General features: G+C 38.6%; 1 protein-coding gene across 2 annotated transcripts in view; it reads left to right on the forward strand.

The window, feature by feature from the left end:
• The window catches only part of JAKMIP2 (janus kinase and microtubule interacting protein 2), a 66,472-nt gene that overhangs the window by 21,037 nt on the left and 22,790 nt on the right, over positions 1-22,645 (forward strand). For both annotated transcript variants that reach the window (XM_058677698.1, XM_058677699.1), the window contains exons 7-17: positions 4,157-4,213; positions 5,041-5,160; positions 6,298-6,426; positions 8,607-8,690; positions 9,387-9,449; positions 12,459-12,557; positions 13,639-13,737; positions 15,624-15,677; positions 16,524-16,589; positions 20,605-20,673; positions 21,677-21,754. In XM_058677698.1, coding sequence (XP_058533681.1) covers positions 4,157-4,213; positions 5,041-5,160; positions 6,298-6,426; positions 8,607-8,690; positions 9,387-9,449; positions 12,459-12,557; positions 13,639-13,737; positions 15,624-15,677; positions 16,524-16,589; positions 20,605-20,673; positions 21,677-21,754 — 918 coding nt within the window. The remainder of the gene's footprint in view (positions 1-4,156; positions 4,214-5,040; positions 5,161-6,297; positions 6,427-8,606; positions 8,691-9,386; positions 9,450-12,458; positions 12,558-13,638; positions 13,738-15,623; positions 15,678-16,523; positions 16,590-20,604; positions 20,674-21,676; positions 21,755-22,645) is intronic.

Raw genomic sequence — 22,645 nt, forward strand, 5'->3', positions numbered from 1 at the left:
TTCAAGAGGCCGCCCATCTCCCTCCTGGCTCTCTCCCAGGAGATGTGCTCTCCTTCTGCCTTCTTCCCACACTCACCCAGTCACATCAACAAACAGAACATCTCTGTCTGCAACCAATTCCCAGCTTTTTATTTCTGTACGAAACTAAGGGAAGACCCCACCGGCCTTTTCTGGTAACACAATGTATTTAATATATATATATATATATTTTGTGGCTACTTTGAATGGAACTAATTGTATACAAATTCTTTCTCAACCATAGCGTTGTTTGTGTATATAAAACTGTTGGGTTTTGCTTGTTGATTTTAGATCCTGGGACTTTACCAAACTTTCTTATGAATTTCAGTAGCCTCTTGGTTAGTTTATATTTAAGATCATGTCATCTGCAAACTCAGATAATTTGACTCGTTCCGTTTCAATTTGCATATACATATGTACATTGTAATGATTCTGGCTAAAACTTCCATAACTGTTTTGAATGGCAGTAGCGAGAGTGGGCGTCCTTGTCTAATTCTCAGCTCTGGTGGAAAGCTTCTAACCATTTCCCTTTCAGCATGATGCTGGGTAAAGTTTGTGATACATTGTCCTGATTGTGTTGAAGAATGTTCTTGCTATGTCTGATTTGCTAAGGGCTTTTTCATGAAAGGGGATAGTATTTTATCAAATTTTTTCTCTTCATCTATTCAGATAGTCATGCGGTTTTTATGCTTTAATTTGTTAACGTGATGTATCACATTTATTGCTTCATCTATGTCGAACCATCCCTGCATACTGGGGAAAAATTACTCTTGTTCTGAATAGGTAATCTTTCTGATATGTTTTTGGATTTGATTAGCCAGTATTTTCATGAGGATTTTTGCATCTTTATTCATCAAGGATGCTGGTCTTTGGTTCTGTTTTTTTTTTTTTTTTTTTATTGTATCTTCTTTCTGGTTTTGGAATTAAGGTGATGTTGACCTCGGTTTGGGAGGATTCCTTTCTACTCAATTGTTTTTAATTGTTTGAGAAAATTGGAGTTATTTCTTTTTCGAGAAGTTAAATAGAATTTTTTTTTTTTAAAGATTTCTTTTTCTCTTTATTGGAAAGTCAGAGCCACACAGAGAAGGAGAGAAAGAGGAAAAAAAGCCTCCATCCTCTGGTTATTTCTCCAAGTGGCCACAAGGACAAGAGCTGCGCTGATTCAAAGCCAGGAGCCATGAACTTCTTCTGGGTCTCTCACGTGGGTGCAGGGTCCCAAGGCTTTGGGCCATCCTCATCTGCTTTCCCAGGTCACAAGCAGGGAGCTAGAAGGGAAGTGGAGCAGCTGGGATGCTAACCAGTACCCATATTGGATCCAGGCATATGCAAGGCAAGCACTTTAGCCACTAGGCTACTGCGCTGGCCCCAGTTAAGTGGAATTTAACAATGAAACCGTCCATCTTGGGCTTTCTTTATGGGGAATTTCTCTGATTCTCTCTCCATGTTGATAATTAGTCTAATAGGCTCTTTTGCTTTCCTGGCCAAGTTTTGATAGATTGAGTCCTGAAATCTATCAGTCTACTGTAGATTGTCTAGTTTGTTGGCATATATCTGTTTGTAGTAATTCCTGAACATTGTTTTTATTTTTATGGTATCTTGCAACATCTTCTGTTTATCTCTGATTTTAATAATTTGAATCTTCTCCCCTCCCAAACTTTTTTGGGTTAGTTGGGTCAATGTTATAAAACTTTTTTCAAAAACTTATTCTTCATTTTACTAATCTTTTGTATTTTTGTTTCAATTTCATTTATTCTCTGTTATTAAAATTTTCTCCTACTAATTTGGGTTTTCGTTTGCTGTTTTTTTTATATCCTTGAGTTCCGTTGTTTGATTATTTATTTGATATGATACCTTTCCAATTTTTGATGTAGGCACTAACTGCTGTAAACGTTTCCCTTATTACTGCTTTTACTGTAGCCCATAATTTTGATATGTTGTATCATCTTTATTTGTTCCTAGGAAATGTTTAAATTTCCATTCTGATTTCTAACTGTCACTGTTCATTTGCGAGCATATTATTCAGTCTTCAAGTGTTTGCATATTTTCTAGGTTTTTTTTTTTCTTTTAACAATCTGTCTGTTTTCATTTGAAAGGCAAATCTACAGAGAAAATGAGAGACAGAAAGGTCTTCCACCTATGGGCTCACTTCCCCAATGACTGTAATGGCTGGAGTGGAACCAAGTTGATCCAAGGCCAGGAGCCAGGAGCCTCTCATGGGTTTCCCTTGCTAGTACAGGGCCCCAGCCCCTGTGCCGTCTCGCTTTGCTTTCTCCAGGCCACAGGCAGGGAGCTGAATGGGAAGTGGAACAGCCAGGTCATGAAGTGGTACCCAAATGGGTTGCTGGTGCCTGGAGGTGGAGGATTAGCCAATTAAGCCATCACACCAGCCTTTCTGGAGGTTCTTAACCTGTTAATTTCCAACCTCATTTTATTTCATTTTGATCAGGAATGATAGGTGGATGATTCCAAGTACAAAAAAGTTTTGGCCAAGGTTACTTTATAGCCTAGTGTATGTTTTTAACCTAGAGAAGTTTTTGTACACTGATGTAAGAATATTTATTCTGCATCTGTGGGATGAAATGTTCTGTAGATATCGATGTGGTCCATAGTTCAGTTGTTTATTTATTTATTGTCTGATTTTTCATTGATGAAAGTGTAGTATTAGTTTTTTGGAATATGTCTCCCTGTAGATTGATTAATGTTTATTTTAAATAGCTAGACACTCTGGATTAGGGACATACATGTGTTGCTACAGTAACATATTCTTCTTGGATCGATCCATTATTACATAATGACTTTGTGAGTGTTTTAACAGTTGTCTATGTGTGTATGTGTGCTACTGTCCTTTTTATCTGATATTACAATGACTACTCCTGCTCACTTGTTTTCTGTTAGCATAGAGTATCTTTGCCTTCCTGCCTTTATTTCATGAAAGGTTCTTTCTTTTTGCTGTTGTTTCAAGGCCAAGACTTAACAGTGAAAGGAATTAGCAATGATGGGTTTTTATCAGTAGTCTCTGGATTGGGGTGAGCAAGATGGTTCCTAGCAGTCAAGAGAATGAAAAAGTATAGCTTTTGTCTGTAATTTTTAAAAGTTCATTAAGAAAATCCCTTTGTGAGTATGTGTTGTACTATGTATATTAGATAAGCTGGAATAATTAAGCAGAGTATATATATTTTAAAAGAGATACATTGAGTATGCATGATCAAAATATTTGTAGTTGTAAAGGGGGAGAAAAAAACACCCTATACATCAGTGGTTTAATTCTGTTTTTTCAAAAATAGTCTGAATCCATGTCTGTTATAATATCCCATAAACCTCCAGGATTTGTTAGCTCAGGTACAGTCCTGGCTTTGTAGCTTCTGAGATAAAGGTGTGAGCTTCTTACAGAGTTAGGGAGGTCTTAAGCATGCTGATTTGACTTTCAGAATAACTTTTATTCCAGCTAATTGAATTCTGTGCAGTAAGTACGTAGAGCACTTTAGTGGGTGATGCCAAACTCCCAGGATATCTACATTTACAGCAGAAATGAATCAAGAAATTTATAATTTCTAGCTGTTAAATTTTACAGAAAATTGAAAACAGCCAAAGAAACACTGGATTCAGTCCAATCAATTCTCTGTTTTCTGTTCCATTGTCAGGGGCTGCAATTCAATTCAAGGATTCAAAACCAGTCGAAAAAGACAAGTTTCTGTGCTTTACAAATTACTCAATGAAAAGAAAAATGTTTTACATTATCTTAAAATGATACAGTTTATACAACAAATCTGAAGTAACTTTGGGTCCTGGAAAATGGAAGAACTGTGCTTTGTGGGGAAGATAAAAAGCTATTTTCAGAGCTACTTGATTTTCAAGTATAATCAGAGGCAAAAAAACAAAAACAAAAACAAAGGAACGTTTTCTGATGAAAAATTGGGCATTTATGAGACTTCACATACATGATCAAGGAAAATAAAATATTCTTTTTTTGAAAATACTTATCCAAAATTTGCCAAAATGTAACCTTCCCCCATCCTTACATAAAATAAATGGATGTATAATACCTTAAGGGGAAAATAATACTGTCTTTTCTAAAGGTGATTAAACTGTCAGGAAATATACAACAACTCCAGGTCTGAAAACTCAGTCTGTTTTACAGGACCGAGAAAAGCTCATTCGCAGAAGAAAACACAGAAGAAGTTCCAAGCCAATTAAGGTAATGAGAAAAATGGGGTTATCAGGCATGTGCCACAAACAGTCAGAAAGGTGAGGCTTGCCAGCAAATCTTCCTGCAAAAATGTGATACGTCAAGAGTCTTATTTGCTAGAAAAAAATCTGTTCTTGTAAAGTCCAAAATGATTGCATTGTAAATTTTAACCTGAAAGAATTTGCACTGAATGAATTTTCTGAATGGAGAAGCTACTAGCTCTGATGTTGAAAAGTTTATCTGACAAGTTGGAGAATTAAACTCCAAGAACAAGAAAGAAATATGATTTGATGTATCCTACTAAGTAATACTGGTGTCTGGTCCCCGTCCTATAACTCATCATTGTGTTCCCAAAGACACTCTTAATCTGCCAATATTTGGATAACCCTTTTTAATACACAAAGTCTTGTTATTTAATTTGCATACTTATTTGACTTTTTGTGGTTCTTACTTGGTATATCATTTGATTTGAATATAGAATTAAATGACAAGTCATATGATTTGTGTCTGGATTTTTGAAGTCCCTGAATTATGTTTTAAATACAAGATAGAGTAAATTACATTAACTCATCATGGTTTAAAATGAAATACAGTGCTTCTGTGAAAAGAGCCACATATTAATGAATCTCCCTTGAATGTTTCAAAAGTGGAATAATATGGTAGAAGCCGACATTGAAATCATTGTGCTCATGCCTGATATTTTTGTCACCGAAGAAGCATCGGAGAAGACTTGCATCCTCTATGCGTTGGCGCGTATGTCAGTTGGCAATGCTATGACTCGTCAACTTTCTCCTCGTTTAGTTGTGTCTCTATTGGTGCACTTTTCCTCCTTCTAGAGACCTGTTCTGGACCCCTTCATCGGCTATGATGAGGATTCCATGGATTCAGAGACATCATCCATGGCCTCTTTCAGAACAGACCGCACTCCAGCTACTCCCGATGATGACTTAGATGAAGTAAGCTGTTCTGTGTCTCTAGTCCTGACTATTATTGTGCCTAGATCTTTCCTTTCAAAGAAAGAGCACTTTACCTCCCATTTAATTATAAACAGCTCAAAGTAGTCTCATAGTAGAGGCGTTTTTGAGATCATTCTTGGTTTTCTTTCCTCTTGAAAGATAATAAAAATAACCAACTGAGATACTCTTTACTATTCAGCTCTTACTTGATGTTTTCTTTTAACCAAGAAGTTGCTTTCTGAAATGTCTCATCTAGGGAAGATGTGAGCCAAAGAATATGTCCATGAGGCTTTTGGATAAGTCTCAGGCAACGCTTAGTAATCTGTGCTCGGTGGATCACATCACAGTGAGCCAGGGGCCCCGGTTAAATGAAAATTCCTGGATCCTCCCACACAACTCTTGATTCAGGTCCTTGGGGGTCACCAACCTGGATTTTCTGTGATGATTGTTTAATACCTTGGAATTTTAAGATCTAAAACTGAAAAACAGTTTGGGTCATTTATCAGGGAAACAAGTTGTTGAATAGCTATATATTACATAGAGATGAGAGAAAAATCTCCATGTAATGATTAAAACCCAAAACTGGGGGAACAGTCATTTAGATCTAAATTAATTGATACCTCAGGCCCAAATGAGTATCAATCAGAAATGTATAAATAAATAACTACTTCTTTTATTAATGCTTGCATATTTAGGCAATGTCCATCTTCATATTATCAAAGTAAGTATGTCCACAGGTACACTTTATAATTAAAAATAAAATTAAGGAGCGGGAGTTTACCCTAGTAGTTAAAACCACTCATACTGCACATCACGGTGTCTGGAATTCCTGGCTCCAGCTCCTTACTGCAGCTGTCAGTGCAGAACACAGCAGGGATGGCTTAGGTCACGAACCTGCTGCCATCCATGTGAGAGGCCTGGTTTGTGTTTCCAGCTTCCAGCTTCAGGCCCAGCCCAGCCCCAGCATGCTCACTCTGTCTCAATCCAATTAAAAAACTGAATATAAATACAATAGGACAGAACATTAAATATATCTTTAATATCTCTTTGAAAAGCAGGCACATGTTCATGTTTCATGTTGAACCCAGGTCTTGAACATAGCGCTGTTATTTTTTTACTTGTTTTTTTACCCTCCAGAGCTTAGCAGCTGAAGAATCTGAGCTACGATTTCGACAACTGACGAAGGAATACCAGGCCCTCCAAAGAGCATACGCCCTGCTGCAGGAGCAGACGGGAGGCATCATCGATGCTGAACGAGAAGCAAAGGTTCTCTTTTGGGAGAGGGCTTACCATCAGCATAAAAATATCAGGAGGGAGCCTTCCCTGCTCCCTTCTCGCCTCTGTAGCTTTTGAATCCTTTTCTTTTTATGTCAGTAAACCTTGGATCTAAAGCCATTTCAATCAGCTTAGATCTATGCTTTCATTCCTTTCAAGAGAGTTGAGTATATAGTTGTTACTATTCAAAAGTTAAATTTTCAAAGCCAGACAGTAATGGATTTTGATAATCCAGATTTTAAATTTCTTGCTTGGAAATAGAACTTTTATCTTTCAAAAGCAATGGTTGCCAGTTTATTAATAAGTGCAAAGCATTACACTTGTGAGCTTACCAAGGATTTCCTCAGACAATATTACATTTAACCTTGTGTCTGTTCCCTGAGACACATGTCTTATAAAAGAAGAATTTGAAACTCAGGTTAATTGAATTGCCCAAGAGCCCACAGCCAGTAAATGGCAAAGCTGGAATCCAGCTCCAATCATACAGGGCCAGGTGTTCTTTCCATTATTAACTGCCTCTCAGAAGCCTGTTAAAAATAAAGAAAAATTAAACATATCCACTACTAATATTAGCATTTATTAAATGCTTGCTGTGTTCCATGAATTATACTTAACAATTCACATGAAGTTCATGAAAAAGTGAAGCTAGGAAGTGGAAGTAAGATATTCTGGTATGAAAAAGTCTATGCATCATTTATTCCTAACAGACATCTTCCATGAGCTTTTTGAAGACTCCTCTGTTATCTATGCAATCCTAAAAGACACCTTTGGGTTAAACACTCTCATTATATGCATTTTGAAGAAAAGGACATCATATCTAAATGGAAGCTAAATTTGGCTGAATTCGTTTAAATGTCTTACCTAAAATCACAAATCTAGAATACGAACCCAGCTTTCTGACTTGAAAGTCATATTCAGTATGCTGTAATTGACTCATAGCTTAGTTTACATGAGATAAGCAGGAACAGGACCATATAATTACATTATCCCTTTTCTTTTTTCTGAAGTTTCCCTTGTACACTAAGGAGAGTTGGAAGAAGTACTATTAATTGTTTAGTGGGAAAGGAGAAATATTGCAGTTTTATGTGTTTAGGAGATTGCATAAAAATATACCTATGTGCACACATAGACACACACAGTGAGTAAACGTTTTTTAAAAAAGTAACACCATGGGGCCTGACATGCTAGCCTAGTGGCTAAAGTCCTTGCTTTGTATGTGCCAGTTTGTGTCCTGGCTGCTCCACTTCCCTTGCAGCTCTCTGCTTATGGCCTGGGAAAGCAGTAGAGGATGCCCCAAACCTCGGGACCTGTTCCTGCATGGGAGTTCTGGAAGAAGCTCCTGGCTCCTGGTTTTGAATTGGCTTAGCTCCAGCCGTTGTGGCCACTTAGGGAATGAACCAGTGGATGGAAGATCTTTCTCTCTGTCTCTCCTTCTCTCTGTAAATCTGTCTTTCCAATTGAAATAATAACAATAATAATCATCATCAATAAATCTTAAAAAAAAACATTGTAGTACAGGAGGTTAAAAACACCACTCAGGATACCTGCATCCCATGTTGGAAATCTAGATTCAAGTCCCACCTCCACTTCCAGTCCAGCTTGATACTTACACACATTCTAGGAGAGCCTGGGGCAGCAGATGGTGACTTAAGTACTTGAATCCCTGTCTATGTGAGAGACCTGGATTGAGTTCTAAGCTCTCAGCTTCAGCCTAACCCAGTTGTAGATTTTGTGAGCATTGCAGGAGTGAACCAGCAGATGAAATCAACCAATCATTCTTCTTTTATGGTGTTCAAATAAGCAAATATGAACAAATACTTAGTAAAAGCACCATAATTTGGAATGGAGAGGCAAGCTCACATCAGATGTGGGTCATACCTACATACTTTCATGCGTGTGTGCCAATAATGACTTGATATTAATAGGAAATCTAAGATGCTGAGCTAAGGAGCTTTAACATTAACCTGTTAAAACTCCAGAGGAAGTTTTAATCAAGAATATAGATCTTGAAGGTAGTTTAATTTAGGCCTTAGAGAAAGGTGGTTTAGAAAGATATTTTTGACAAAGAAAATCCTCTACTTGCTCTCTTGCACTACTTGATTTCTAGGCAAGGAACATGGGAAAAAAGAAATGTTAACTGACGAATTGTTCTGGAATTTTTGTCCCACTAGGCTCAAGAACAGCTCCAAGCAGAGGTGCAAAGGTATAAGGCCAAAATCGAAGATCTGGAGGCAACCCTGGCTCAGAAAGGACAGGTAGGTATCAGAGTGCTAGTTCTTCTGTGGATTTGGAAGATTCAATCTGACTGTTGTAGCTCACCCTGCGCATGGGCCACATCCAGGACATGGCTTGGCTGTCCACAGTGACCTATCCCGAATGTATCAGGATGTTCCACCCTGTGTTTCTGTCCCTGGTGCTTTTTTTTTTTCTGGCTGGAGTCTGGACCCCGTCACAACAATGAATGAGGCTGGGCAAGAGAGAGAATGCCAGAGGAAGAGGAGCTCTGTACCAACAGCACAGAGTTGCCATCTAAGTTCTGAGACCAATCCCCACCCCTCCAGCTGCATTCTCTGCCTCTCTGCTATATTTATGGCTCTGCATTTTGATGTTCTCCATGCATATGTACCTAGCCTGTGCGCATTCTGACCCTGTTCACTATTTTTCTTTTTCGCTTGTGTGGTCACTTCTGAGTCCCCAGAAGGCTGGTCCTGGATTATTCATACAGGAAAGCGTAGAGGGTGTGGGTGATGATGAGAAGGGAGTTCAGGAGTTCAGTTTCCCTCAAGGTCTGTGAAAGAAAGGAGCTGGCAGAGGTAGATGTCATTTGCAAAGTTGTTGGCAGGCAAACAAAAGGGTGGAAATGTGAACAGCTCTGGCCAAGGGGTTTGACGACACATGCTCTTTTCCCGTCACTCTGAAATGCTGACTGCGCGATATTCTTTGTCAAACAGGATTCGCACTGGGTAGAAGATAAGCAACTTTTCATTAAGAGAAACCAGGAGCTTTTAGAAAAGGTATGTTGGGCACAACATTCTAGTGGGGCAGAGCAGAAAGTGAGCGATCCAGGAGCAGCAGGGGGTGCTCTCAGGAGTGGCTTGGGGGTCCAGGGGAAAGGGAGGCTGCTGTGGCGCTGCTCTGTCCTCTGCTACATGCTCACCCGCATCCCCGTCATCACCGTCACCATCACTTGTGTGGCACTTGTGTGCATGGCTCTATGCTGGGTGTTGTGTAGACCTGAAAGATTCGCTCTCTGAAGCACATGGATTTGTTTTCCAGATATAAGTAAAGATATATGTGTATGTGTATATATATATATATATATATATGTCTTTATATGTAAAGATATATATGAGATAATGTGCCCATACACATACCCACATACACACACACATGCACACAGCCACAATTCTATGTAGTTGCCTGTAAACCCACTCAAAAGCACTGTAAAACTTCTTACCTTTTGTGCAAGGAAGGAGCAGAATATGACTATCAAACCATGCTACAACCCATTAGAGGTTCTCATTGGAGTGTGCCACTTTTAATCTTTTGACTAATCTTGGCTGTTTTTATTTTTATTTTTATTTTTTTTGTAGAAAAGGGACTTTTTTCAAATGCTTTCAACGCACGAAATAGCCTATCTAAGAAACTGCTCAACCAGCCAAGATGCAAAAGTATGGTGAAGGCCCAATAGATGTAATTAGCTTGGTTATCTGAGCATAGACTTTTGATTTGAAGTAGACATAGTAAAGAGCATTTTAAGCTCATATGTGGCTTTTATTTTAGTACTTATCTTTCATAAATTCAGTAAAAGATTACAAATCTTACACTATCTTTGACAAACATATATAAAGACTTCTTTGATATTGGCCCTGGTATATGAACTATAACTTGAGAATTCTGATCTAATAACTTCATCAACCACCAAAACCATCAGTCTTCCCAGGTGTTGCAGCATTGAGCCAATGCACGATTGTGGGCAGTAGAATCTCCTTTATAATCCACGTCAACTTTCAGAAACAATTGAAAGTTCATTAGACCACATACACCCAAAAAAACTTCAGTTGGACACAATAATTGTGACAGTTGGAGATTAATCTGAGACTAATTGGAAAATAAAGTGGGAAATTACGCATCCACTCGAATTAATCTCAGAGACATCCAGTAGGAAGTTTTTAATCCATTTCTTTATAACAAAAAATTCTCTTCTGTAGATTTTAATTTTCTTTACTCATTTTTTTGAGAATTAAAAGAATCTTTTAGCTTTAGCTTCTAACAGAAGTAAATACAGAACAGAAGCAACAAACTAAACATTGCATTTCAAAAGTATATACTTGGGAAAATAAGATGCATTTATTTTTTTTAAGATTTATTTATTTTTATTAGAAAGTCAGATATAAAGAAAGGAGGAGAGACAGTGAGAAAGATCTTCCATCCAATGATTCACTCCCCAAGTGAGCTCAATGGCCAGTGCTGCGCCAATCCGAAGCCAGGATCCAGGAACTTCTTCCAGGTCTCCCACATGGGTGCAGGGTCCCAAGGCTTTGGGCCGTCCTCGACCACTTTCCCAGGCCACAAGCAGGGAGCTGGATGGGAAGTGGAGCTGCCCGGATTAGAACCAGTACCCATATGAGATGCTGGCTCCTTCAAGGTGAGGACCTTAGCTGCTAGGCCACTGTGCCGGGCCCAAGATGCATTTATTTTTAAACACACACACACACAAACACACACACACACACACACACCCTCTTAAGGAAGGCATTTAACTTAGTGGTAAAGACTCATACACCAAATACAAGTTCCTGGATTCAATAAGTGCTCTAGCACCTGATTCTCACTTCCGACGAGTGCTGACTCTGGAAGGCAGCAGTGATGACTTGAACCTCTCAATGCTCATGTGGCAGACACAGATTGAGTTCCCAGTCCCAGGCTTCAGCCTCGCCCGGACCTAGCCATTGTGGGATATTGGAAAATGAAATAGCAGGAAAAAGTGTTTCCTTCTCTTTTCTTCTTTCCTTTTCTTCTCTTTCTTCTTCTTTCCTTCTCTTTTCTTTCTGTTGGCTGTCTACTCTGCCTCTCAAAACAAAGCAAAATCCTGAGTTTATATTTCTAAATCCAAGACTTTAAATAATTTCTGTACATAAGTACCAATATACACAACTAACATCAAAGGAAATTCAAAAGTAACCGAAGTTCATAAAAATGCTCTGATTTCACCAAATCCAGAGATAAAAATCAGATTAGACCTATCTACAGAGAAAGCACATTCATACAGAACCTGCTTAATCCCATGTTTTGTCAGAAAGGGCTACGGGAAAGCCCTAGAGGAAAACCAAAGGAGGAGGTATCACTTCTGGGGAAGAAAGTGTAAGAATTGCTCCCATTGAAAAGAATATAGAGACGCCCCTTGTCAGCAGATGGGTGTGGAGGGTGCTTCAGAATAGTCTGCTCACAGAGTAGGTCAGGGTTGCTCGATTCGTGTGGATGCATAATTACATGTGAGTGTGTGAGAGTGTGTGCAGAGATGACGGGGCACTTCAAATTGGGTCACTAGGTGGTGGACACATTAGGATTTTTTAATTTCAAAGTAGAGAATGGCTTTATCCTAAGCAATTGAATAAAGCCAATCTTTCTCTATCATGAAAGCAGCTTTTCAAAAAGTATTCCTCTGACAGCAGAAAAGAAAGGTGTCAATTTTGCTTATTTACATCCTTAAAAATGGTTCTAGTGCCCTGTCCTGCCCTTTGCCAGGGCACAGAGTATGATCAGATTCAGTGTTCACGGGAGCCCTAGACTTGAACCTCCTAAACCAGTATTTCCGCCATGTTTTCTCTGTGACTCAAAAAAGTCAACCCAAGAAAACTAGAAGGAAAGCCAGAGACTGATCTTGTTTATATCCACTGAGGTCTATTCTTCATGGTCTGGATGATTTATTCACCAAGTAAATGAGTGCCATCTATGCTTGCTTTGCTCACTTGTATTGCTTTTAACAACACTTTTCCTAACTTGAGGATTTACTTTATTAGATAGAAAAGCAAGAGGCAGAAAATCACCGGTTACAACAGGAACTACAGGATGCCCGAGACCAGAATGAGCTGCTGGAGTTTCGAAACCTAGAGCTAGAAGTAAGGAAATGATGGGGATCATCATCACATCCGTAATCCTGATGGTTAACATGCACTGGGGCATGTCTTTGGGCCAGGGGTTAAGTTAAGCATTTGAATTCATTCTTTTGTTTGGACCTCACTATCACCCTCAAAACTTTACAACAGGGCTGCTGAGATTCAGCACCATGCCCATTTCCTGGGACAAGGCAGTGGGAAAGGCTTCCTTCAACTCTGAATTTCTGGGTCAGATATTGCTCTTTTTAACACTGCTACCTTTATAGATAAGACTAACATGTAACTTTGAAATCACTTGAATAGGCTACAAAACACATCAGCATTCCATTGCATTCACTTATTAATAACTGTTCTCTTAAGAGTTACATTTCTAAATGAGTTATATATAAGCTATTTTAAAGTTAAATTTGAGTTTATAAATGAATTTTATGGTGCATTTATACAATAAAAGGCTTAGAAGCAACGTAATTTTTAAAGGAATATTTTGTTTAGTATTTTGCAAGTGTTAGTTTTTGTTGTATACTTTTCAGTTTGCAAAACACGCCAAATCAGGTTAGGATTATATATTACACAATATGGTGATATATTGATATATAAAAACGGAAGAAAATTCCCATTTTGTTTCTGTTAGTTTGCTAGTAGTTCCTTCACAAAATTATTTCAAATTAGGTAAGGATAAAGACTTAGCAACAATACCTCAGTACAGAGAAGTAAGTCATTGTTTTGGCCTACATAACTTACTCACGAAGCTTTGATGTTAGCTGTTAGCTGCCATAAAAGTTCATTGCAAAGCTATTCTTTATGATATCTGAAAGCTCCATTGAGTAGTATTGTTTAAATTGGAATTCCATTTTTTTTATTTTGTGATAAAAATTTGTGAGACTGGATGACACCATCTTTAAATTCTTCTGTACTTTGGGCTGATCTGCCAGTGCTTTTCGATTAAATTTAAGCAGAAGTGTGTTAAGCTATTTTTTTATCCCAGAGGACTTGTTAAATAAACTGCTGAAACAGCAGAAAGAGACAACTGGTTTCATTGCTTTTTTTTTTTTTTAATCCCGTTTATTCTTCATGGTATTTCAAGGAGAGAGAGAGACGATCCCCTCCATTTAATCTACAAATCCACCCATTCTCAGATGGCGTGAGTGCTCTGCAGATCTACTGTATGAAAGAAGGTGTCAAGGTAGGCAGCTATTTAATTGTTTATTTGTAGAAATTAGAAAATCTGGGAAATGGAAAAGGCGTGGATGCAAGAACTGGAAATAGTCAGTATCACATAAACAAGGCCAGGACGTGACAGAGGTCTAAATAGTGACAGTAAACGTGCAGCCACAGTGATTTTAAAACAAAGTAACATAAAGGCAGGTGCACAATGAAGATATTTATTAAGCAGCCCCTATTAGCTAGGGGACATAGGACATGAATTCAACACTCCAAGAAGGGCAGTTCAGGTTTGCTAAATTCACAAAATGTGTCCACTAAGTCCGTTTGCAGTGTTGGTCTGTAACTGGAGTTGTAGAAGGTGTAATTGTGTAAATTCAGACTTAACAGAGACTATGACACCATGCAATCCACTGTCTCTTTCAGTGTGTTTATTTAGGGATCATCTCCTTTGGGGATGACTTAGAGTTTACAGCATGTTGCTTAGGTAAAACATAATTCTGTCTTTAGTGTCAGCTGATATACTAAGTATTAAGTCAAGGTGACTCTATCAGAAAACGTGTTGTCCTTCCATGTGATGAAGTCACCCAGCGAGGGTGCCTCTCCTCTCCCTGGTCCTTCCCTCCTTGACTTTCTGCATGGCCCTCCCTGATCCCTCTCTGAGCTGCCAAGTATGCTGCAGTTGCCTCCTCTCTACCTATGGCGTTAAACTAGCCCATCCGTTTCCTGGTGCCTGGGCTCTGCTACACTGCTGTTAGGACACGAGTAAGTGGACAGAGGATGCTAACAAGATAAAAGGTGACGTGGGGTGTGTGTGGAGAGAAAGAGGCAATGAATGCTTTGTTGTCTTCTATCCTAAACCAGGTTCCCAGAGTTCACACCTTTCCTTTCCTAGGCTGAATGGAAAATTTATAAAGCAAGGCAGTTTTTCAATTCAATATAAGTAAATGAAGAGCAGTGTACTTTGTCATTTCCGTAGACTTTTTAAAAAAAAATTTTTTTTTAATGCAAAGTCAGATATATAGAGAGGAGGAGAGACAGAGAGGAAGATCTTCCATCTGCTAGTTCACTCCCCAAGTGAGCGCAACGTCCAGAGCTGAACCAATCCAAAGCTAGGAGCCAGGAGCTCTTCTGGGTCCCCCATGCAGGTGCAGGGTCCCAAGGCTTTGGGCCATCCTCAACTGCTTTCTCGGGCCACAGGCAGGGAGCTGGATGGGAAGCGGGGCCACTGGAATTAGAACTGGCACCCACATGGGATCCCAGCACATTCAAGGTGAGGACTTTAGCCTCTAAGCCACTGTGCTGCCCCCTTAGATATTTTTTTCTTAGGTGAATCACAGTCTGATCTGGTAGATGTTATAACATATCCAAGAAAACTCTTTTCGATGGAGGTCAGCTGCTTCAAGCTGACTTTAGGAATAGAGTAAAAATGAGCTGTTTCCCACAAGGTGGAATTAATGCTGCACACCTAACAAATGGAGCAACACTGTTGTTTTCTGTGTGGTAGCCAAAGTCAGCCAGTTCAGAAATTACTACTGAGAATGAAATTGGTTGATTATTTATATTCATTACCTATTAATTTTTCGTTATGCTTGAAAGCTATCATAATTCAACATTTGGTGATTTTAAGAAAAAAGTTAATGAATGTATTACTGGTCCTTGCTATATGATAGATTTTAATAGAATATAGTCTTTACTTTTTACTATCAGCCTATGCAATATTAAGTAGTTTGCCTAAGTTCTCATAGCTTCATAAAATGCGTGGTAGGGGCTTAGCACCAAGTAAAAAACAAAACAACAAGGAAACATAGGCCCTAAAAAGTCATCTCTAGCTTATTATGAACATGTCAATAGACTAATAAGCCACGTTTGTGTCACTGACTTGAATACATGTTCTTAATTTTGTAGGATGTGAACATCCCTGATCTCATAAAACAGCTGGATATCTTGGGTGATAACGGGGTAAGTAATGAATTAATTAAGTGTGGAATAAATAGGAGTTTGAGCAGAAGCAAGAAATACTTACCAATGCTCCATGTACGAAGGAGCAGCCAGAGAGATACTGTGTTCACTCAGGGATGCAGTTCCCTGGGGAGACGCTTCAATTCATCAAATGTCTAAGGGACCACAGGAGCCTTGGAAGGTAGTGTCAGAAATGGAACCTGATAAAGTGCTTTCCAGGGGCAAGTTTCAGGCTTGCACGCGACCACATCTGCAGCGATTAAAACTGATTATGACCTGACTGCTGCTTAGAGGCATCCGGCATGAAGTTAGTCAGTCATGCTGTTGCAGGCGCTGCTAAATGCTAGCGTTGTTGGAGGCCCTCTAAGAATGAACCAGGAAGCTTTTCTTTCTCAAAACACCTTTCACACAGGGTCAAGGCATATTAATTCAGTGTGATTCTGTGTGAATGATGCTCGCAGGTTGAAGGAGTCACCATTTTTCACCCTTGAGAAGTTATCACAGGAGAGAATAGGATCCAGGAAATCACATCAAAGCTCCTGTGAAGAGAAGTATCTGTCTCGTTTGGTTTCTGGTTTTGTCATAGCACGACTGTTAATAAGATAGCAGTGCAGTGATGCAAAATTAAATCAGTAGTAGGGAGTTACGGAAAAAAATCACATTATCAGTACTTTAATGAAATTTTGAATGAATTCTTTCCTTTGAATTGTTTCTAAGCACAATAGGAATTTCTTAAGGTTGCATGCACATACAGTGGTGGCTGCAACAGGCAGGCAGGCAGTATTTTCTATAATATACGTATGTTTAGTCTCTTCACCTATTTCCCTCCTTTTTTATTTTTTATAGAATTTAAGAAATGAAGAACAAGTAGCCATCATTCAGGCCAGCACTGTGCTATCCCTGGCAGAGAAGGTAATGAGATTAATGAAATTCTGACATTTCAAATCATTTTTGTGTCTAACTTGACTCCTGAAGAAGGCTGTAGAGAGGTGAATGACATTCCATTTACATGTGTCTTTGCATTATTTAATTTGTCATCCGTGTTCTGTTGTTGAGGGTGACACAAACAGAAAAAATGAAACCATGCATCCAAACGAAAAGTAAACGCCTGATTTTTCGGGGTGGGGGAGGTATATAATTTTTGCTTAAAATTTCTAAAATATATATAATTAGATATCTGGTTTACATTATTCTAGTAATTGCTACTAATTTGGGAAACCATTGAAGAGAGGTTTGTGGATAGTGGTCAACTGGAACAGGGTTGGTGTCACAGACTAGAGTGTACAGAAGTGCAGTTGTTGGCCTGGGTTTATATAAACCAGTCATTCCCACTTCGTTCTGCCATTTGATGGTGGCTCACTGCTGTATCATTCTCAAAGTGTAGTGTAGGAGGCCTAGAAGAAAAGCTTCACTCAGTGTGTGTTTGCCCTCTTGTGTCTCAATGAGGTAAATGATGAAGAAGAAAGAAGAGGAAAGATCCCAGTAGAGGAGCAAGAGAGCTGGTTGTATTCAGGGTGCCACAGAAACAGACAGAAAGTCAAGTCATATGCACACAGTTGGATAAATGAGAGTTTTACACATCATCTAAGATGCTCCTCTCACTATGATATCCATAAAAGGCTTGTTAGAAATTATGTAAAAACATAAGCAAGCAGTCAGCTCTCTTCCATTTAAGATAAAGAAAATCTACAGGCCAAATAACACAGTTAAGTTACTCAAACAAATAATGATGTAAAGAAAAATTGTGGAAAAATAATGATGTAAACAAAAAATAGAGAACAACATTAAAGAAGTGTTGCAGTGATTCTCGTGCTTTTGCTGTTGTTAGTGTTTTTAAGAAGTATGCTTTGCTGACAACTGGGAGACTTTTTAATATGGACCAGCTATCAGATGAAAGGAACTAATGCTCATTTTGCCAAATGTGAAAATAGTTGTATGATTGTGTTTTTATAAAGACCGTATCCATTAGAAATATATATTGAAGTACCCACAATTACATGTTGTATGACAGGAAATTTGAAATTTGCTATTTTAGAAACATACTTCTCACTTTACTTTCCTCTCTTGAACAGACTAATAATACCACATCTTCCTTAACAGGAGGTGCAGAATCCAGTCCCTATTTACTTCAGGGACATCTTCCCATCTGTCCACCCAGCTACCTACGTCCTCCCTACCTATATTAGAATTGTCTCTAGCTTTCCCTTCCCCACTTAGTGCTTCCTACCACCACTTACCTGTTTATCTGCCTTATGTTCCCATTTATATGGAGAATATTCCCAACTTCCCATTCTCCTTCCTCTTCACTCATTTCCCCACAGTAGACTTGCCCATGCACGGAGAAGTTTTGTATTCACCTGGACCCAGTTAGATGCCATTCCGTTAGGCTCTCACAGTGACCTGTGCTTCTGCTCCCGTGGTCTTTAACAGCTGCATTTCACCTGCCCATGTATTGTTGCCACACCCCTCCATCACCTACCACTCAAACCCCAGTTCCTGGAAGACAAATATGCCCTCTAATTTTATCCTTTTCTTTTCACATTAGAACAGCATATGTGATAGTCAAAATATTTGCTGATGGAATCAATGAGTGTATTTGTTCACAAGACAATCTTTCCATAACACACAAGGAGACACAGAAGAAGGCACTTTATGTGAGACCAGTTATGTTCCATTTATTCAACAATAAGTCTTATCTAGAATCAAGAATGTTTGTAATTCTTTATTGCAAGAAAAATTGCCTTTGTTAGAGCTACAAAAAACCTAAGGCGGATTCTGTGTAAGATGAGGACTAGGGAGGTGAAGGAAAGGGAAAACAGCCTTGGGAACTCCAAGTTCATTTAGACTCCATTCCTCCTCTGAGTACACACTGTGCAGTGTGTGCTTGTATGGTGCTTCTGAGCTGTGCATCGTTCTAACTGCTATCTAGCTGGTATTATTGTCCCCACTGTACAAGAGGGATCTAGCACAAAGGGAAAGATAGCAACTGCCAAGAGTCACACAGCTGAAGATGGATGGAGCCAGAATTTACAATGGAGCAGTATGGTTTTACAGCCAATGATCTTGACCGTTTTACCTGACTTCCCCTTATGGGTTGGGATAAAACCAGAAAGCAGGCATGCAGAGCTCACAGCTCTGGGCTATTAGGGTTCTGTCTAACAAGCCAGGACTTCTGCTTACCACTTTCACAAGAAGAGAGGCCGGAAGAAGAAGCATGTGGTGATGATCACTTGCCTAACACTATGATAGAAAGCAAAAAACAGATGAGTAAGACAAGAACCTTCCCTGAAATGCCAACAGTCTATGTGAATGTCTTTGGTGCAGACTTTTTAAATTCACTGAGTAAACTCTCACTTCCCACCTTAAGATTCACAAAGAAAATGTTTTCCTTCCAAGGAATTCCAAATATCCATCCTGAATTTTCAGACTTCAAATCTGAATGGCATTCTATTGTATGAGATCATGATCTTTAGCCAGAATCTGAGTCTACAGAAAATTCCAGTAAACAAATTATATTGTGGCTCTGTATTAATCATAATCCCCTTGTGTGGTAACATGTTACGGGCCAAGCAAAATACTTCACATTCTTAGAATCACTCTACAGGCCTTGGTATTTTCATTTCACATATGAGAAAGCCACTGACTGGGATATTCAGATTATAGGAGTGGGGACCATCATCCACATCTGTGTCTAAACTTCATGCTTTAACTATTTTGGTCCATAGTTCTTTTACAAGCATATAATATTTTAAAAATTTGTTGCTCAGTGAAAATGGCAGTGGGCAGGAGAGAGAGGGTTGTTAAGTTTGAGAGTGTACAGTTGCACTAGGAGTCAAGTTAGCAGAAACCCATGGCTTTGGACTGAAATTTAGTACTTGGGAAGCCATGTTGTACATACAACAAATGGGGAGGTTATCACCTCTTCAGTCTCAATGAGCATGATCAGATTTGGTTCCCGCTCATAAATGCATTAAGCTTCTAGTGTGTATCAGTGCTCAGTGCACCACATACTTTAACTTAAGTATGTAGCAATTGAGTACCACTGGTGCATTCAGTGCATGGTGAACAGTACCATGCAGGAATTATTTCCTTTAATCTTCATATGCATATCAACTCGATTTTACAATAAGAAACTTGAGACCTAGAAAAATCAGGTAATCACTCAGGGCTGCTCAGCCATGAAACACAAGAATTATATCTGAACCAACATTGTCTCCCTGCCCACACTTAATATGCCCAATTGCTTCCCTGAGATATAAGCTGATATTTAACTTGAGAGACAGTGTATTCCGTTAAAGCATGTATGTGGTCAGCTCACATAGTATTCAAACTCTAAACTCATTCATGTAATTAGATTCATAATAACATCAATACAATGTAAAAGAACTATATTCTGAGCTTTATGAAAGATAAGATGTTTTGTGAAATTTAACATTTCTTCACTTAACAACAATAGTTTCTCAGTTCTTTGCTGGTTTCAATTTTACATGCTAAAAAATTACCATCTCTATATTATCATCTGGCCTTCTTCATGCTCCTTGTAATCATGCTGCTATGGAATAGGGTGTCCTTTCTGGCCTTGAACTTCCTTCTCCTTTTCCCCAAACATCTCTCTCATTCGTTGAATTCCAATCCATTAAGAAAAATCTCTCATGATGCCTGCTAGTGAGAGCAAAAATCTAGTTGATCTTGTGGTACCTAGCATAGTGCCTGACACGCGGTAGGCATTAGGAAATACATTTATGGGATGGATGGATGGATGGATGGAAGACTTGGTCTAGTTTCTGAATTTAGAGTTTAAAAACTGCATTGAGATCTCCCTTCATGTCTCAGTCTCTATGACATGTAAAGAATGGAGACTGGGCACATCCATATACAATGGACAGGATACACATGACATTAAATAATTGTTTTGTGAACCCCTTAGTGGATCCAGCAGATTGAAGGCGCAGAGGCAGCCCTGCACCAGAAGATGATGGAACTGGAAAGTGACATGGTGAGTACAAAGATGAAACCTCAAACAAAATGTAAGATGTGCAAGGCGAATGAAATATAAACTGCCCTTGTCAGTTTTAACTAGCAGTCATGAAAGATGTAATTCTTCCCATTATTTTATGTGAATACAATGGGGCAAAATTCTCAGAAATATCCAACAATTTCAAATTGTGTTGTCCCAAACAGGTATGTAATTTTGTAATATTTCTAAAAGCTAAAGCTGAAGAGAATTTTTTTCTTGCATTTTTCATTCTTAGCCAAAATAATTTTTCTGTGTAACTCTGATTTTTAAAATATCCAAACGAAATCCCATCCATATCACAAGTTACAAAATATTAAGTGTTGGTAAACTTGTGAAAAACCTGGAATATGTTGATAGAAATACAAAACAGTAAAACTGCTATGCCAAACAATGTGTCAATTGCTAAACAAAACAAAACAAAACAAAACAAAAACACTTAAAATAGGATTGCCACATGGCTCAGGAATCCCATTTTCAATATATAACCAGAAGAATTAACAGTAATCCGGAGGAGACATCTTTACATTGTATTCACAGCAGCATTGTTTGCTGTAGCCAGAAGTAGTCCAAAAGTCTGTTGGTAGATGAATGAATTAAGCAACATGTGGTGTGTACATAGGATAGAACATTTATTCCATGGATAAAATTTGAGGACGTTAAGAGAAATAAGCTAGTCATGGGAAGATAAATGTTGTGTGATTCAACGCATGTGAAGTACTGAAACAACCAACTTCATGAGAGAGAATGTAGGATTGCTTTCTGGTCGCTAGGGGCTGAAAGGAGCAGGAAATGGGAGTCGTTCTTTGACACTCTCCCATGAAAGTCGAAGTAATTCTCTAAGAAATGAGAATTTGCAAATCTACAAATACGTGTTGTTTTTCCTATGGTTGGATTAAGGAAAACATTGATCAGTTCAATTTCGATATCACTTTAATTAACGAAGCTGACTTTTTCTATAAATGATTGTGATCCTTTGTTATAGGAACAATTCTGCAAAATAAAGGGCTATCTGGAGGAGGAACTTGACTACAGAAAGCAGGCTCTCGACCAAGCATACATGGTAGGTACAATAATCAGTAGAGACACTTAGGATGTTCATAATTATATACTGTGACATAAATCATCCCATTTATTTATCATGTCATGTGCTTGAATCAGCCACAACACAGAAGTAATTTATTCATTGGTTTCTAGTTCTAATTTCAGAACAACACAAGGAGTTCAGGAGTTTTGTTAAAATATTACTAGTGATAATATTTTATGTTTAATTGTACTTTTCTTTAAAATTTTAAAAAATATTTAGGTGAAGGATAAATTGGATGGCTTTATGAATTGATGAGAAATCTTATTCAATCAAATCCAGTCATTTGGGAATTTGCAGCAGAATAATGTGTCCAATTCTTGGGAGAGATATTTTACTTGTTTTTCATGGTAGTCCTCTGAGCTACATATCCTATTATTCTTTCATGCATATGAAGAAATCAAGGCTTAAGGAGGATAAGAACTTTGTCAGAGATAACTGAGGGTGGGGTGTTGTTCTGACTCCAGACATTGGGCTGGGCTGAGCTCCAGGGCTGAGCTGCCATGCTGCAGCCCCCGGGGCATGGCTGTGTTGGTCGAGAGTGCACCTTCCACTGGTGGTAGATTCTGTGGCTGGAGGACCCCATCTGATGCAATTGCCTGCACCCGATTCATGCTGCAGAGTTCTCAGTACTGGACTACAGCTCACATTGCTTCTTACTTTATGCCCAGCTCCATTCATTCACAGTGATGAATCAAATTTAAAGAAAAAGAAAAAGGAAAAAAAAAGAACTTAGAGGGATATTTCAAGGAATATAGAAGAGGTTTTTATAATGCTTTCCTGGAAACAGCTTGAGTCACTTTTGGGAAAAGATTGAAGCATTTATGCTGTGCTTGTAACAAAGATGAATTAATCTTTCCTATCCAAACT

The sequence above is a fragment of the Ochotona princeps genome, chromosome 19 (assembly GCF_030435755.1).
Source record: "Ochotona princeps isolate mOchPri1 chromosome 19, mOchPri1.hap1, whole genome shotgun sequence".
NCBI lineage: Eukaryota > Metazoa > Chordata > Mammalia > Lagomorpha > Ochotonidae > Ochotona > Ochotona princeps.